Source organism: Malus sylvestris, chromosome 4, assembly GCF_916048215.2.
Source record: "Malus sylvestris chromosome 4, drMalSylv7.2, whole genome shotgun sequence".
In the NCBI taxonomy this organism is placed as follows: Eukaryota; Viridiplantae; Streptophyta; class Magnoliopsida; order Rosales; family Rosaceae; genus Malus; species Malus sylvestris.
Window position 1 is genome coordinate 9,302,859 of NC_062263.1, and position 18,167 is coordinate 9,321,025.

General features: G+C 39.3%; 3 protein-coding genes and 1 pseudogene across 4 annotated transcripts; 1 reads left to right on the top strand and 3 right to left on the bottom strand.

Moving 5' to 3' along the window:
- The first annotated feature begins 1,846 nt into the window (after nt 1-1,846).
- On the top strand, nt 1,847-6,246 carry LOC126619530 (uncharacterized). 2 transcript variants are annotated; one of them, XM_050287924.1, is made up of 3 exons: nt 1,847-2,036; nt 2,345-2,460; nt 6,010-6,246. In XM_050287924.1, exons 1-3 carry the CDS (start codon nt 1,890-1,892, stop codon nt 6,056-6,058), a joined length of 312 nt encoding a protein of 103 aa, XP_050143881.1. In that variant the 5' UTR covers nt 1,847-1,889; the 3' UTR covers nt 6,059-6,246. The 2 variants fall into 2 exon arrangements, with proteins under 2 accessions (XP_050143881.1, XP_050143883.1); XM_050287926.1 differs by having other exon boundaries at nt 1,848-2,036; nt 2,345-2,441.
- On the bottom strand, nt 2,875-5,613 carry LOC126619529 (subtilisin-like protease 4). The gene has a single exon (XM_050287923.1). The coding sequence runs from the start codon at nt 5,261-5,263 to the stop codon at nt 3,011-3,013; it is 2,253 nt and encodes a 750-aa protein (XP_050143880.1). The 5' UTR covers nt 5,264-5,613; the 3' UTR covers nt 2,875-3,010.
- A 2,387-nt stretch (nt 6,247-8,633) lies between the features above and the next one.
- LOC126618098 (subtilisin-like protease 3) lies at nt 8,634-10,533 on the bottom strand (annotated as a pseudogene).
- A 3,404-nt stretch (nt 10,534-13,937) lies between these two features.
- On the bottom strand, nt 13,938-16,709 carry LOC126618099 (subtilisin-like protease 3). Its single transcript, XM_050286195.1, has one exon. The coding sequence runs from the start codon at nt 16,248-16,250 to the stop codon at nt 13,938-13,940; it is 2,313 nt and encodes a 770-aa protein (XP_050142152.1). The 5' UTR covers nt 16,251-16,709.
- Nucleotides 16,710-18,167: the final 1,458 nt, after the last annotated feature.

Genomic DNA, 18,167 nt, shown 5'->3' on the forward strand with positions numbered 1-18,167 from the left:
TCCAACAATCATCAATATTCTAAATTTAATTTGAATATATATATATATATATATATATTGTTTATTATAGTATTTTTTTAGTGGTATAAAATTATTAAATTAATATTTTTCTTATCGTGTAACAGGTTATCCACGTGTATATCTAGATTGATCCGTTATCTTAATAGGTGCATATCGAGTTACTCGATAATGACCAGATTCGTTATTGTGTCGGCTTGAAAACTTGTTAATTTCGTACCGAATTAACGAATTGTGTAAAAAATTGCCAGACCTATACCACACCATGGTGCTATGGTGAGAGCGAACCATCCTCAGTCATGATTCAATTTTTTTTTTTCATTAGATGTTTTACTTTTAGTTCTTTAGTTGCATTACATCCTTTTTTTTTTTAAATTTTTTTATCATAACATTATATCCTTAGTCATTACTAAAATTTGAAATTTTTTTTTTTTTTTTGATGAAAGGTAAGTTCATTACCAAGACAACATAATTACAAGAGAGAGGCCCAATTACAATATCCACAAACACAAATGTGGACTTCCAAAGTAAAATAGAAAACCCAAAACTAGGTTATGGGCCCAACACCGTCGGACCGCCTACCTACCATCTCAGACAGTCGCCCCCAAAAAATGCCTAAGATTAGGCTAAACATGGTCCCCGAGCTGGATGAAGAAGAAACACTTACATCCTCCAAAGAGCACCACCGAAATCTCCACCACAAATCGAAAGAAACATGCGGGAAGAACTAGCCCGCAAATACTAATGCCAACAAAAGCAAAGAGAAGGAAGAAGGTGGTGGTGTGAACACTCGAATCGAAGCATTACGCACCTTCCAGGGAGATCGCAAGAAATCACGTTGAAGATTTGTGTGTGCATACTTGGTTGATATCGATGAAGGATTGATTTTATGAAGAATATTATGGAGTGGGTTGATCATGGAGGTAGAGGGAAGGGGAGATTTGGCCCAAAGGACAGTGAAATTAGAGGAAAGCAGGGGTGATGGATGAGACTTATCCAGCCAAATAGAGGAAAAAACAAGTTGAGGGAGAAAGAAAGGGAAGAAGAAAGAAGAAAAAAGAAACGAATGACTGCCATCAGCCTTAGACAGAGCTCTGTCTAAGGTCGACGACTTCGAAATTGAGGATGAACAAATAAACACTCACAAACCAAAACCAGTGAGAAACACTCTCAGGGAGAGAAGGGCTCTCACCAAATGGGAGAGAACTCATATTTGTATGGAGTTAGTTTGGATGTAGTTGATTCAATAAACTTTCAAATGTTGACATATGTCTCAAAGATTGATTAATTTCCATAATTTTGGTGAATGTTGATGTTTGGGCCCAAAATACAAGTTTGGCCTAAAACAAGGAAATTGGAAGGAAGACCCAACATCGATTCTGCCGGGTAGAAGCGTTCCAATCAAAGACAATGTTAGCCCAACTGAGTCCTTATGAATGAAGGACCGTGGAGAAATTGCATTTGAGTTGGGCCTAGTTCTAGATAGACTAAGACTGTTGAGTATTGGCAATCAATTCTAACTAGGGTTGTTCAAAGAATCATAATTCATGGATTAAGAGTTCGTTTGAATATGCTTTTAAAAAGATTGAAAATGTTTTTAGTAAAATTGATTTGGGTTCCAAAAAGAACTAAAAAAAAGCACAAGATATGTGCTTCTAGCAAAAAGCATTTAAATTTTTTTTTAAGATCTAGGTGAATTTTTATTAAGGTGAGTTTAGAAATATTTTCATCAAATACGCTTTTAATTATTTTAAAAACATTTTCAAGGCAGATAATTTAAAAAAAAAAAAAAATCTATCCAAGTCTAGTCTTGTTCAAAAGAAATAATTTTTCACAAGGCAATAAGCTATGTTGTGGCGGTAAAAAAGAGTATGGGGTGTGGATGCAAAGAAGCAAAGCAAAAACCCAATGGAGGGCTCGCACGATCACAAGGTCAGCAAAGAGGAGGTGATCGGCTCAAGGACGTCGGAGACTTCGACAGACTCCGCCGCAGCATCATCCAGAAGCTCAAAAACAATGTCCGTCCCCTTCTCCCTCTCATCTGTCCTAGGATAAAAGAATTTTGCTAGTTTATGTATTTGTCTGTGCTAAATTCTTATGTATTTGTCCAAAACGTAATTGTAGAAATCAAGGCTTTTGTAAATTGTACCGATTCAGTTTTTTTTTTTCAAACTAATTTTCAGTGAATTATCTAATTACGCAATGATATTCGATTTGTATGGGGTAGATTGAAAGTATGTTTGGATGGTTGGAAATTGTTTATAATTTGTATGTTTTTGAACCAAATTTGTGTGGGTTTTTCTGAAAGAGGGGCAATTAATTGCAGGAAGAACTGCGAGAGGTTATTACTTTTATTGTGAAGCAATCGGCAGCGCTTAATCTCGAAGGTGCTGAGAATGTGAAACCCAGACACCTTTCTGAAGGTATTTATCTGGAGGTTGGGTAAGTAACTAATTTTTCACTTTCTTCGGGTGATTAAAATGTGACTGGTGACTGTTTAGGTTTATGTGGTGGTGGTTTTGTATTTCATCTAGGTAAGGAGATTATAGGGTTGGCCAGTAGAAGTTAATTATTAGATTTATATCAGCCGTTTTTTAACTGAACAACTAACATACAACCTTAAGTTGGATGGGAGAAAGTGCATTGCGTTATGAGATTATTTTTACCGTTTAGTCTTTGGCATCTATTTTGCACCATTCTTCTTTTTCCACATCGCGTCTATTGTTGTTAGTCTTTATTATTATATTTATGTTTTAATTATTTTTTCGACGAGAAGCAGATCCAAGATTTCTATATCATATACCTGGTATGTGAGGTTTATTTCTGTCCTAGACTTAGATTGTCCGAGTCGATATCTCCTTTAAAATATTGCCATGTTATTGAAGGAAAACATAAGAAAATGAGTACATTTAAGTTTGATCGCATAGAGCTCCATGAAGTTTGATGACATTGCAAGTCACCAGATGCCCACTATACGATAAGCATCCATTACTCACTGTAATTTAACAGAAACCGGACTCCTAACAACATATTTAGCAGAAACCCACGTTAAGAATCCTCGAGTGAATTCACCAGCTTCACCTTTTGAACCAATATGGCTGAATGTCACTGAATACGACATCTTCTGGTTCACCTTTGTGAAGTTAAGTGTTTTGGGCTTGACACTCACATGTACTCCTTCTGGTGCATTAACCTTGACTGCATAAGATGAATATGCCTCACCAACATTTGTCAGAGTTCGTGTGAATGTCTCAGATGGTCCCAGTGTGACAGAAAACGAAGGGTAGTTCAGCTCTCCTTCAGGTATGCTCGATACCATTGAGCATTTTATTTGTCTATGCACAATGATACTGATTTCATCATCTTTATAGCCCAAGCCACAAAGATAAGGGATATAATCATCAGGTTGAATATCATAAATTAATCCCGGGTCATTTGCCTTTGATGGGTTGACCTGGCCTGCACCAGTGGCTAAAACATCTGCAGGCTGAAGTTGTTCATCGAGAATAGGTTTGCCTTCTAAATTTAGAAGATCAGCAGAAGTCATTATAGCAGATTTAATGGCAGCTGGTGACCAGTAAGGGTGTGAGCTCTTAAGCAAAGCTGCAATTCCACTGAGATGCGGGCAAGACATTGAAGTTCCAGACATTATGTTGAAATTGATTTTTGATTTTGTGGTATTGTCAACGGGGAATGGCCATGCAGCAAGAATGCTTACTCCAGGACCAATAATGTCTGGTTTCAGAATACCTGGACTTGCCAGGCTGGGGCCTCTTGAAGAGAAGGAAGCAACCACTGGAGTAGATGAGTCTCCGATGACAGTTCCTTTGAATAAGATTGTTGCTGTTGGTGTTACTGTTGAATTTATATATGCTTTGATCTTCAGTCCAGCTGCGTAGCTCACATGTGTTGCGGGAAGAACATGAACATCAGCTGAAATACTGACACCGTCAGTTTCTTCATTCAAAAGAATCATGGCAGCGCCTCCAGCGTTTTTCACTTCTTCTCCCTTAGCAATCCTTCCTATACCTCCCCCTCGCTCACACACAACTACCTTACCTTTAACAGGGAGACCTTTCAAGGATCCTTCAGCACACAATGCCGAATCATTACCATTTACTCCAGCATAAATAAGAGGCATTAATGTTGAAGGGAAATCACTGGGCTGAAAGAGAGATTCGCCATCAAATACTTGTCCATTTCCAAGTTTTGCTGTGGCTACAACATGTCTGTCTATTGTGCTTGCTCCAACTGTTAGCATCCAGGGGGCTTCATTAGATAGTGTGCCGTTAAATGGGCCAGAATTTCCAGCTGCACAACTTACAAATATTCCTTTTTGGATTGCTGCAAATGAGCCTATTGCAGTGGTGTCTTGGAAAAATGGAACTGACGCTTCACCAAGGGAGATTGAGATCACATCAACACCATCCTGCACAGCGGCTTCAAGTGCAGCTAATATATCAGCATCTGGGCAGGGGTCTCCGAAGCACACCTTGTATATTGCTAGGTGCGCATGAGGTGCAATCCCGACTGCCGTACCTTTGGCATTCCCTAAAACATCAGCATTCTGCACAAATGCACCAGCAGCGGTGCTTGCTGTGTGGGTCCCATGTCCATCTATATCGATCGGTGCCTCAGGCTTCTCTCCTTTCAACGCCTTAGCTGCAAGATTGAAAGCCCTTGCACCGATTAATTTGTTGTTGCAGTCTGATGCGTTAAAGTCACACCTCCCTTTCCATTTAGCAGGTGGAGGTGGAATTCCTGCACCACTAAATGAAGGATGGTTGGGCTCAATTCCACCATCCAGCACTCCAATGATCACGCCCTTCCCAAAATTTGAATCCTTCCATATTCCGGTTTGTTGGTGCAGCCCCAGGAAGTAGGGTGTGTGTGTAGTTTTCCGACGGAATACTCTTTGAGGATATGCTGCAACAAAGCCATCCATCTCCTGCATTGCTTTTACTTCATCCTGAGTTAGTCTAGCAGCAAAACCACTGATCACTTCTTGGTATGAGTAAAGCAGGCGTGGCGGTTCATCGGCGCTTGCTGTGGTAACGGGCAGAAAAGATTCGTGCCAGCTCTTCAGGTCTTCTGTTTGAGCAAAAACTCTGCCCTCTGGTTGCCTTACATGGACAATGTATGTCTGTAAATTGCTTGTTTTAGTAGTTGCTGGTGAGAGCTCCTTTTTCTGAGCGGTAACATAACAGAAACTAAGTATGAAAATAAGAAAAGGCATCACAGCCATGGTGAATAAAACCCTACTGAATGAAGTAGCAAGGATAGTCAGAGATGCCTGTGTTTCTGTTATGAGTTGATATTCTCAGGAAAGCATCATATATAGTTGAAGGAAGCGGAGAATGGCCGGCATTTTCAGCAATATATCTGTTGGAGCTTTATGATCTGGGTCCGTGCAAATTTGATCCTATTCTAGCCTTATTATCGTCTTCTGTCCCACGGAGAATTTTATTTAGTGATTCTACTTTTCCTCAAGGCGGCTACACGGATCTGTGCAGGTTTTATTTCTACTTCAAGTGGTACTGCTTTATTTGCATATATTGCTTAGCTGGTTTAGTTTTATGCAATTACTGCATGTCTGACCAGTTCAAGGATTGAGTGAATGAGTCCATTTTTCCTTCCTTTTTTTGTTGTGAACCGGACGGTTCTTAGCATGTGTGGAGGTTATTCTCTTATAGCAGGAAGCCATTATTAATAAAATGGATGTCACATTAGCGAGCCATTTGCATGATTTTTATTGCGTTTAGACGTCGCTGTCCTTTTTTGCTGGGTTATATTTTGTCCATACTCTGTGTACAATACAATACCACACTTTGTGTGATTTTGTCTTTTATCCTCCGGAATATTTTTCTTGACGCTTCTATTTCATGCTGTTTCTTCAATGGAATAACAAGCCTGATCTAAACAAACCCTCATTCTACAAGGCTTTCTAATTTATTAGTATTTATCAATTTAATTTGTTCTTTTTCCTTTTAGGTGTCACCCTCCTCATCTAGTTATAGTTAGCATGAACTGTAAATGGTGAAGGTTGCTGGAAATGAATAGGTTGATCCTCGAAGGTTTTTCGTGGAAGGCAATGATGGTCTTTCTTCCGGGTATTATTGTGAATATCAATAATGAGTACAAAGAATAATCTTGCCAAGTCTTTAGAATTAAGACTAGACGAAAAACTTGAAAGAACAAGAAATACACACTTATTTTTTCTCTCGCAAACACTTTGCCCTTACAATATTCTCACTCTAGTTATGAATCCTAATTGGGAATACCACTCCAATTAGGAGAACAACCCCAAATAGGAAAACAGTTTAATCCTCTTAAGACTATAATTCATAATAGACTTACGACAACTCATTATGGGCTGGAAAAACCCAACAATATCCCCATCCAAAATATGAGGAAGGTATTCCAAAATAGGATTGCTCCTTTTGATCAAACTTCCATTGATCGAACTTCTCATAATTAGGCCCACCTTGATTGAACTACTCATGACCAAACTCTCTCTGATCGAAATTCTCTAGACCAAGCGCCTCTTGATCAAACTTCTGTTGACTAGGCTCAAGTATTCATGATCGGACTCTCCCTGTTTGAACATCTCTTGACCAAGATCTCTTGATTAGACTTTTATTGACCAGTCTCTCATGATGAGAACTCTCCTCTTCATTAGTGTTGGAGCCCAAAATTGTACATGCAAGCCCAATTATGTCTCAAAGCCCGATTGTTGTAAAATAACCCAAGCCAAGCTTAAACATATGCAAAGGTGTGGAATCGAGAATATATACGCCACGTTAATAAAATAAAAATTAGGGAGTAAGTGTTTGCATAATCACGCCAAGCTCATGCCCATGCATATTCATCACACCAAGCTTTGACATGACATTGCTGTCGTGTACAAATCATGCTAACTACAATACATGCTCACTTAAGCCCAAGCTACGTGGCGGGGCTTGCTTAGTGGATTGTGATGTGGATGATTACAAAAGTTTATCGGGCCTATGTGGAATAAACAATATGGAAGACTTTGGGCTAGTTAGGAGTACCAAAGATCGAAGCCCACAACCCTTGAGCTCCACGTAGGTGAGTCTAGGAATACCAATATTTGTGACCTTATACTTAACCCATCAGCATTTATAGTACCAATATTGATTTATTTTGTAAATATTCTTACACAAAATGCCAATTATTTACTTGGAATTATGTAGATGTGAATTGTGCATAGTGAACAATCGTACACTCTATAGCCTCGTTCGTTATCCAAATAAGTTTTCTTAATGGCTAATCTACTTTATACCTTCACTTAAACGAAAATTGCAAGTGGACAACCAATTCTCCGTTTGTCATTCCATTAAATCTAGTGGGTTGTTCTATCCAAACCAATCCTAGACTGCAAATTGACGCCTACGATTATCTTTTAGCCGACAGCATATTTATTCTTGTCATGCATAGAAACCGTTACTCGCAAATGAAGATACTGTCCATATAAACAAAGTTCAATTTTTACTAATCTTTGTAATTTGTTTATATTTTCCATTTCATCCCCATTTTAGTATTTAGTTAGCGTGAATGCTAAATAGTATTATCCTCTCAAACATCTCAATAGGTTTCTTGCATCCCAAGTACCGTCACCTGTTTGAGTACATGTCACAGAGAACGTTGCTGTTTGCTTCGTCTCCATGAACGTAATTACAATGGGCACTACACGGTTGTCAAATCCTTTGGCGGAACAACCCATAGTAAGGTGAGAAAGCAGAGCCAACATTCGTCGCTGTCCTTGTAAATGTCTGAGGACTCGGATCAAATGCAACGGAAGATGAAGGATAGTTGTGCTGCAGGTATGCCTTTTGGACTTGACATTTTATGCTTTGTTGTGTGATCATGCCTATCTTTCACTGCCTGTAAGATTCAAATCACATAAGTAATTGACATACTCATCAGGATAAATGTCACAGATTTTTAGTCAATTTTTTCGACTTTTACAATTCTAGCCTCTAGAGGGCGCACTCAGCTTTTCTTGAAGGGGGTTCAAGGAGCGTTGCTCAAGCGGGGATTGGAAGTGGCCTGGAGTTGCTATATTTCTAAATCACGAATGAAGGTAAACTTGTTTAGTCATTAATATGTCATCCATAACCTCTACTCTGAACTCTGGAAGTGAAGAGACTGATGGAGCAGACCCCACTGCGATATAGCAGAGGGTGTACCTGCATTGTGGAACGTGGGCTTCTGAAACTCAATTATCCAAGTCACCAGATCAGCTGCTCGGTTGGCTTCTCTACACACGCTAGAGGTACGTATCATCTAAACCTTTGAAGACTTTGCTTGAAGCTCTTTAGTTTATTTTTTATTTTTTATTTATCATTATGCTAGACAATCCCCAAATTTGTATGTTGGTTAATGCTGTTAGATTATTAGTTCTATGTGGAAAAAAAAAACCCGAAGAACTGTGGCCATCAGCTGATACAACCGCAAACAATCCACTTATCCATTTACTTCTTTTATCAATTTCAATTCTAGTATGTAAGCAATGATACAAAGGGCTTGCAAATCAAAAATTAAATCTTGAATGTCTAAAATGGCACCGCTGGAGTATCACTAATTTTTTGGGTTCAATTCCTTCTATCGTTCTCTGCAATCTTGTGATGTCTTTTCCTATGTGTCAAAGATACAGATATGGGGATAGTAACAGAATGCTGATCAGAAACCCATCTCAGGTACCCCCGATCAAACAGTATACCATCCTTCCTAGCCCCGTCTTGTGCAATAAACTCCACACTGAACGTAATCTCCTGGTTAACCTCTGTGAATGTTAGAACCTGAGGATTCACACTCATGTCCATTTTATGTGGCACATTAAGATCCAGCTTGTAAGTTGAACTAGCTGTCCCAACATTCTTCACTGTCCTTGTATAGTGCTGAGACTTAGACTCGTTAGATGGCGTAGTTATAATAGAAAATGAAGGATAGTTTAGCTGTGCTTTGGGGATGGCTCCCACTTTAGAGCAGTTCACTGTTTGTTGGGTGACGATCTGTATGGGTTTGTTTGTGTAATTCAAACCGCACATGTAAGTAATGTAATCCGCTGGTTTTATGTCATAGATGAGCCCCGGGTCATTTTCTTTTGAAGGGTTAACATGGCCTGCACCAGTGGCAAAAAATCTGCTGGTTTTAGTGTTTCATCAACAATAGGCTTTCCTCCAAGGTTATTTACTTCTGTGGTTATCATGATTGCAGACTTAATGGCAGCCGGTGACCAGTCTTGGTGGGAACTCTTGAGCAAGGCTGCAATGCCACTTAAGTGAAGGCATGACATCGAAGTACCTGAAACCATGTTAAATGTTGCCTTAGGATTAGGAAGTGTGGCATTGTCCACAGAAACGGGCCATGCTGCTAGGATGCTAACACCAGCTCCAATGATGTCCGGCTTCAAAATTCCAGGGCTTGCAATGCTTGGTCCCCTTGACTAGGAGCTAACGGATCTCCAATGACAGTGCCTTTGAACAAGACTGTGGCTTGAGGTGTTGTGGTTGAGTTTATGTACGCTTTGATCATCAACCCCGCATCATAACTCACGTGTGTCGCGGGAGGACATGAACATCAGCTAAGACGTTGTAGCCATCAACCTCTAGGTTCACAAGAATCATGGCAGCACCACCAGCTCTTTTTACTTCTACCCTTTTGGCAACTCTTCCTCTTCCTCCCTCGCACAACATTATTTTCCCCTTGACATTTCCAAGGGATCCTGGGGCACACAAAGATAATGATAGGTTGTCGTTCATGCCTGGATAAACAAGAGGCAACAATGTTGAATTAAAATCGTTAGTCTGGTTCAAATATATGCCGTCAAGTTCTCCGTGATTTCCAAGGAGTACTGTTGCTCTTATGCTTCTGTCAATGGTGCTTGCTCCAACTGTGAGAATCCACGGGGCCTCGTTGGATAAAGACTTGTAGTCAGGACCAGAATTTCCTGCTGAACAGCTGACAAAAATTCCCTTTTGGATTGCTGTGAATGCACCGACATCAATTCCTTCGTTATAGAAAGGAAATGAAGTACCAGCAAGTGAGAGGGAGAGGATGTCAACGCCATCTTTGACAGCAGTATCCATAGCTGCTAAAATGTCAGCATCAGAACAACCCTCCTCACCACATACCTTGTACATTGCCACGTGAGCATAAGGTACCATGCCAGCTGCTGTGCCATTGGCCATTGCAAACGCATTGGCATCTTTCACAAAATTTCCAGCAGCTGTGCTGGATATGTGTGTGCCACTTTCACCCAAACAATGTAAGTTTGCATGCTACTTTCCCCCTCGTGAGTATCAGTAGCTGCTGCAACCGATAAACAAAACAAGAAACTTAAACCGAGCAGATATACAATCTGCAACAACTTTAGACACTTTCTTTTCGTTTAAGAACTACTACGAAGTGCAAGTGTTTTGTGTTAGTCTACCGCACATGAGCAACTATATATAGTCGATAGCAATCGATCGAGCTGGAATGTGCCTGCATTTCTTATACAGATAATTGAAGAGATGCCAAATGGTAGCTGTTGAGGAATATGACTCCAAAAATTGGGAGCTAGAGTTGTTCGGGCTAGACCTGTCCCTCGCACAACTCCATTGGGTTTTGCCTGTCGGGCAAGGTTTACTGCTTGATGTACTGCAATATGAGTTTGTTATTAGTTTGAATCGTGCATTTGTGGGGCCTTTGTTAGGCCTTAAGACTCACAATCAAAACTAATATGGGTCCAAGTGTGCCACCGTTATCGTTGTATAACAAATTGTTCTTTTTTTGGTTATTAAATGGGTTGATTACTTGCACCACAAGTTATTTAGACTTCTTAGTTCGATTGGATTGTTTACACATTGGTTAAGTCTGTATAAATTTCTTTTTCTTGCCTTGTAAATAAGGATTTTTACTCATAATATCATATGTCCAATTAAAGGGAGTTTAGGGCCCTTCAAATTATTTCTTTGGTTACGGTTAATACTAAAGAAGCAAGGTTAATTAGTTTAGCAAGATTAATCATAGATGAAACTTTGAACGAATAGAAAATGATATAGGATACAATGAAAGATGCATAAATATAAAAGTACAAACAAAAGAGACTCGGGCAAGATTATGATCTTGTCAGGCAAGGTTCGTCTTCTTGTAACCACTTTTCTTTGTGTTTTACAGGGGTTGTAATCTTTGGAGAATGAAGTATAAATCGGGTTTATTAAAGGGATTCGATACTACAACATAGGGGAAAGGTAGCAGAGTTTCTAAAACTTGATAAAAAATGGCTTTCTATGATGGACCTGCGACCAAAAAGGGTAACTAAAGCTTTCTGGTTTCTTGCTTTTTGGAGTGCAAAGTTGGATGTCTTTTGATTGATTGGTTAAGTGTTCTTCTTCCTTGTGTCCTTTGTTGCTTTTATAAACTCTCTAGCCCGATTGTCCAAGCCTCCCTTTTTGGGGATGACCTCTAGAGTATGGTGAGTCACCATCTACTTTTGTTATTTACCTATCCATACCTTGAAAAAGTACTTTTTGCTGGGGGTGAGCTATCCTCTGTAACCTGTCACTTTCCACATAGGCTTGCTGCCTATTTCTTGGCAAAAATAATTTTTAATTCTTCCTGGGCTGCCAATTGCCCAAGCCCAATCTTTCTCCTACTTTTTGCATTCTTGGACCTCCAATCACACTAAGCTCGGTATTAAATATCCACTCAAACATGGGTTATAGTTAACATGAATGTCAAACAAACAGGCTCAAATAGTTGAGCCTATTGGCTGGGACGGCCTAAATAGTCATTTGGTAGGAGGTGACCGCATGAATACAATAGTCAAAGCTTTATTTTTGGATGGGGTGACCTTAGGGATATCATATTTAGTAGATCGTAGACCCATTTCTCTAATAAAGATAACGTCTACAAATATAAGTATGTCATACCTCTATTAGGGATGTGATTTACATGTAGTCTACTAAATTGATCTCGTTAGCATTTTCCTTTTAAATAAAACACTTACGTAATCATGTATTTTGAATTTGAATGATTTTTTGCAGAAATAATTTCAAAGTGTGAGAAAATTAAAGGCTTGGATTAATGAAGCCACGTCTTAGGTGGAATAAAAAAAGGGGTGTGTGTGTTTTTTTATTTTTTGAGATTGAACAAAATGATGATTTTTAAACTTGAATTACTGAGATGATCAAATCTTTTAGTATGTCGTTAATAGCTGATAGCTATACCGTCAATCTTTGATCACTATATGGGTTTATATTTGATCGATGTGTCATCTATATTCAATTTTGATCGGTTTAGTAATTAGAATTATATATATTTTTTTATCCTTTTAGCCTTTTTTTTTTTGGTTAATATCACATTATTATATTATGGCATGTGTTTCAAAATTTGTTTTTATATTTCTCATTATGGACGTGCCATTAGCATTACGATGTAATGATATTTTTCTCATTTTTCTCAATGTATAAGTAGAAGATCTCAAGTTCAACTCTCATCAATTATGAGTACGATACTTAATGGCTAGCTCATTGTGTGGTTTAACGCGACACCTACCCTGATATTATTGCATCAAAAAAAAACTCTGGATGGATATCAAATTAGCCAATCGCTTAATTTCTTTAAACTAAACAAATTACAGTTGTTCGGATCAGTTTCAACACTATAAATGTGTAATCTTGGACCAAATCGAACCAAACCAAAGCTTAATTAGATTGATTCGGCCTATATGGGAACGAGGGCTGTCCCTGGCTAATTGGAGCCTTGGGGCAAAAACTGAAAATAGGCCCATGAAAATTACCATAATACCCAAATTTGTTGGGTCACCATCTTCAACCTGTATTTTTTTCATCTTTTTTGTCCCACTTCCAACCTCCAAGATCCGAGGGTGGGTATTTGTCAGCCACCAAGCTGGTTCGTGATCATGGCTAATACTCATACGGTGAGGGACTTTGGGATGGGCTGAGACATAAATTCATGGCCACTATTCTAAAAATCTCCGCCTAGGTGCTAGGCAATTGGCTATCGTTCTGATTAGCTAGACATTTAAAAATTAAAAAAGGGCGCTTAAACCTGTTGAGGTGCCCGTCTAGACCTGTTGAGGCACCTGCATAGACTGCCTAGGCACTCGCTTATCCTGCCCAGACTTGCCTAGACACCTGCCTAGGTTGCAACTCACTTAGATAGAATATAAATAACTTTCCCTTTGCATTTTATGGTTTCCAATAAATTGTAAGAGACTTAATGAACACTTAAATAAACACACATTATATGTTTGCTCTCCATATTGTTATTATTTTCCAATACTTCATAATATATATGTCATTCTATTTTCTAGTTTATGATGAAATTATATATATTTTAAGTATAAACAAACATTTATTTATACGAAATACAATAGATTTACTTAAATCCGTCTAGTTCGCCTAGGCGCTATGCCCCAACCCACTGTCCGACTAGTGCCTAGCGTCTTTTAGAACTTTTTTCATGGCTACTTGGTTTTCTTTATTTATATGTTAAGACTAACTTATAGAGTCACTTAGTATTACGATTTAGTGATATTCATCTCACTAGACATTTTCTTGTTGGAATGAACATTACTATTATGTTTCATCGCACACATTAGAGACTTCTAACATAATTATCCATGTAGTTTGTTATTTTAATGGCTTGTTTGTGCTAAAATTTTATTTATTAGAATAGTGAATGCAATATTGTTAAGTTTGTTAGGTAGACGATTTTAGATTCAGAATATAACCACCTTTTATTTTTTTTTCAACTTTCAAGTTGACAATGACAATGCTAAAAAATCAAAATGTTCAAGGATTTGAATTGCATGACTGGAATTGCTCTTATTTTGGGCTCTGTTTGCTTCTGTTATTGTCTGCAAGCTTGTGATAACTGTTGCTTGTTCATTTTCCATTCGAGCCGGTGTCAAAGATGACTGATATTGGACTACTAACAGAATGCTTATCAGAAACCCATCTCAAATATCCCTGAGCAAACGGAACTCCATCCTTTCCAGCGCCGTCTTCTGCGAGAAACTCCACATAGAACGTAATCTCCTGGTTAACCTCTGTGAATGTGAGCACCTCAGGATTCACACTCATTCCCATTTGACGTGGTACATTAAGATCCAACTTGTAAGTTGAGTTAGCCGAGCCAACATTCTTCACTGTCCTTGTATAGTACTGAGACTTAGACTCATCAGATGACCCAACTATAATAGAAAATGAGGGATAGTTTAGCTGTGCTTCTGGTATGTTTTCTACTTCAGAGCAGTTTACTGTTTGTTGGGTGATGACTTGTATCTGTTCGTTTGTGTAGTTCAATCCACACAAGTAAGGAATGTAATCCGCTGGCTTTGTGTCGTAGATGAGCCCAGGGTCATTTGCTTTGTAAGGGTTAACATGGCCTGCACCAGTGGCAAAGATGTCTGCCGGCTTAAGTGTTTCATCAACAATGGGCTTTCCTCCAAGGTTATTTACTCCCGCGGTTGTCATAATTGCAGACTTAATGGCAGCCGGTGACCAGTCAGGGTGGGAACTCTTGAGCAAGGCTGCAATGCCGCTTAGGTGTGGGCATGACATTGAGGTACCTGAAATCATGTTAAATGTCGCGTTAGAATCCGTGGCATTGTCCACTGAAACGGGCCACGCCGCTAGGATGCTAACACCGGGACCAACGATGTCGGGCTTCAAAATTCCAGGGCTTTCCATATTCGGTCCCCTTGATGAAAAAGAAGTGATTTTGGGAGCAAGTTTATCTCCGATGATAGTTCCTTTGAACAAGATTGTGGCTGCAGGACTGGAGGTGGAGTTTAAGTAGGCTTTGATTCTCACACCTGCAGCATAACCCACATGCGTTGCGGGAAGCACATGAGGGTCAGCTAAGGTGCTATCACCATCAGTCACTGCATTCACGAGAATCATGGCAGCTCCACCAGCTCTTTTCACTTCTGCCCCTTTGTCGATTCTTCCTATTCCTCCACCTCTCTCACACACCACTATTGCCCCTTCAACATTTTCAAGTGATCCGGAAGAGCAGAATCTAGATGATTCCTTGCCATTTGCGCCTGCATACACCATAGGTAATAACTCTGAACCAAAATCTTTAGGCTGGAATAATGATTCACCGTCGTATTCTCCCCCATTTCCTAGCTTTGCTACTGCTCTTATGCTTCTGTCAATGGTGCTTGCTCCAACTGTGAGAATCCACGGAGCCTCGTTTGATAAACTACCATAGAAAGGACCAGAGTTTCCAGCTGAACAACTGACAAAGATTCCCTTTTGAATTGCTCCAAATGCACCAATTGCAATCCCATCAGCATAGAAAGGAAATGATGGACCTCCAAGTGAGAGGGAAAGCACGTCCACACCATCTTCGACAGCAGTATCCATTGCAGCTAAGATGTTACTTTCAGAACAGCCCTCCTCCCCGCAGACCTTGTACATTGCCACATGTGCGTAAGGTGCCATGCCCGATGCTGTGCCATAGGCCTGACCAAAGACGCTGACACCTTTGACAAAATTTCCTCCAGCTGTGCTGGACGTGTGTGTGCCATGACCTTCATCGTCAACTGGAGGAGCTCCTGTACTTTTCCCGCCTTGGAAATTTCTTGCCCCAATAAGCTTGTTATTGCACACTGTTCCATTAAAGTCACACTTGCCTTTCCATTTTGCTGGAGGAGGGGGCATTCCTTCATCGCTAAATGATGGATGATCAGGTGTTATCCCAGTATCAAGAACTCCGATTATTACACCTTTACCGTAGTTTGCTCCTTTCCATACTCCCAGTCCTTGGTTCAATCCCAAGAAGTTAGGACTGTGAGTAGTGTGCAGAGGTAGAATTCGCTCTGGATGAGCGGACACAAACCCCTCTTTCTTTTCCATGGCCTTTACTTCCTCCGGAGTGAGCTTTGCTGCAAACCCGGTGGCCACATTGCGGTATACATGAACCATCCGTGGATTCACCATCTTGTTTGAGCTTGATATAGTTGTCGGCAAAAATGTGTGATACCAACTCTCCAAATCTTGATGAGATTTTGAAAAAAGGAACTTCTGCACTGGTTGGTTTACCCACACAATATAAGTTTGCATGTTTATATCTTCGTCATCTGTCTCAGGTAGTGATTCTAGCGCTGCATCTTCATGAGCACCTCCTACAGATAAGTATAACGCGAAACTCAAGCCAAGAAGGAAAGCCACAAACCTTTTGCTTTCCATCTTTCGATTGAGAAGAACCCGAAAGTGGAAGTGATTTGTGTTAGTCTGCTATTAGAGAACCTATATATAGATATATAGTAGCTACACAAAAGAGATGGAGATGAAACGCGGGGTTTGAAGGGACATTCGCCGGCATTTCTTGTACCGATCTGACAATGACCCTCGAGGTTAAGGTATGCTTGTTGCGACTTGATTGACTAAGGGGATGCCAAATGAAGCTGAGCATAAGAGTCTAAAAATGCAGGATTTTGGAATTAAAATACAGAACTTGGTAATACTCGCTAATCGTTTCAGTTATACCAATGTAGCGAAGGATCTTATGTAAATTAAATAATACCAATACCAATATTTGTTTGTTTGGATTTTGGAGGTGCTATGTTGGTCTGGTGTCAACTTAGTTGGTTTATTGTTCTTCTTAATACCTGGATTTTGGATTGATTAGTAGTTAACATTCTTTCTTGGTTACGACTCTCTTATCTGGCTCTATCTTCGTGCTTGTAATTTCAAGATGGAATAAAATAAAAAATAAACAAGCTGTCCCCATAAGTTAGTCGGGAAATTTTTGGGATTTAGGCGTTTTTAGCTATTTAGCCCGATTGTACACAATGGACTTTTCTGTGTGACCGTAGATGTTACGACTCGTTATTCACCTTTTTGCTTTTTTAGTGAAATATCATATTTTTTTAACTCCTCAACTTGCGTTCATTTTTTTATTTTTTTGTGCATTACAAGTATTTCTAACATTTTCATCACTTCTTTTTGCTTTCATTGGAAAATTTTGAGATTTTGTTGTATTTTGATGAAAGGAAGGAAGGATTTGGACTTGGAGAGGAAGAGAAGTATCACTAGATTAAGACGTAGTTGTAAACCTCACTCATCCAAGGCATGATCACCCCTAAGTATAAATGGCCATAAGGATCCCTCAATGCAGATTAACCAAGTGCGATCCATATATAGTATGGTCCCCCAATGCGGATTAACCAAGCATGACCACTAGTGACCCCCCAATGCGGATTAACCAAGCAGGATTATAGTCCCCTACTAGCCCTCAATTTACAAAACATTTCAATATGCAATTCGAATCACCTTTTTCACAAATATTACCAATCCATGAATCAAATCACATTTAATAAAAATAGATTGATGGCCAATTATAAAAGAATCACATTTTAACAGAAAACACATTTATAAAACCATGTCATATCCACAAAGGATATTAATATAAAGAATCGGGTAATCACCATATCACATATATTAAAGTCACTCATCGAGAGAAGTCCACAAAGCTTCACTGAGTCTCTAGTAATACTAATTTTAGTAATTCAAATGGTTCAAGACTTGTTGACCAAACGTCAACGGTGGGGTCCACACCCTAGCAATTTAATCCGGAAGATCCACACATCATAATCTAGATCTGTAACTTCCTAAGGTCCACATTACGCTCAAAGAACAACATACCAAAATCTCATCGCGATTCAACGGTCGGATCTTCACCAATTGCTAGAATTAGGTGGCGGTTAACAATTAATTTTACTAAGTTAGAAATCTAATTCTGGAAGATCCGTCCATCTGATTCCCGATCTTTAAATTCCAGTTATCCTCAAATATTACGTACTATAACATATTAAATTTTGATGACGATCCAATGGTCAGATAGTTAAATCATAAAATGATCAAGTAAATTACTTCACCATACTAGGTTCAGACTATCTAACTATATCAAACGGTCATCAATTTTGGAACTAGAACATTGAATTCAACTTAAAAAGACAATGTTGGTCCATTGGCCCTGTGCCGCCACACGCGCCGCTGCACGTGGCTACGGGCCGACCTGGTTCATCGGAAAAAACCAACTATTTCCAAAATTTACCAAAATTTACAGAAATGAAGATCTCAATGAGTATAACAAGTTTTATA

What these genes read in the sequence shown, in the direction of transcription:
- LOC126619530 (XM_050287924.1), top strand. Translation starts at nt 1,890, where the DNA reads ATGGGGTGTGGATGCAAAGAAGCAAAGCAAAAACCCAATGGAGGGCTC. An exon ending in TCCAGAAGCTCAAAAACAAT is followed by an intron (nt 2,037 to 2,344) that starts GTCCGTCCCCTT and finishes AATTAATTGCAG; the next exon opens with GAAGAACTGCGAGAGGTTAT. An exon ending in GGTATTTATCTGGAGGTTGG is followed by an intron (nt 2,461 to 6,009) that starts GTAAGTAACTAA and finishes TTTTCCTTTTAG; the next exon opens with GTGTCACCCTCCTCATCTAG.
- LOC126619529 (XM_050287923.1), bottom strand. Translation starts at nt 5,263, where the DNA reads ATGGCTGTGATGCCTTTTCTTATTTTCATACTTAGTTTCTGTTATGTT.
- LOC126618099 (XM_050286195.1), bottom strand. Translation starts at nt 16,250, where the DNA reads ATGGAAAGCAAAAGGTTTGTGGCTTTCCTTCTTGGCTTGAGTTTCGCG.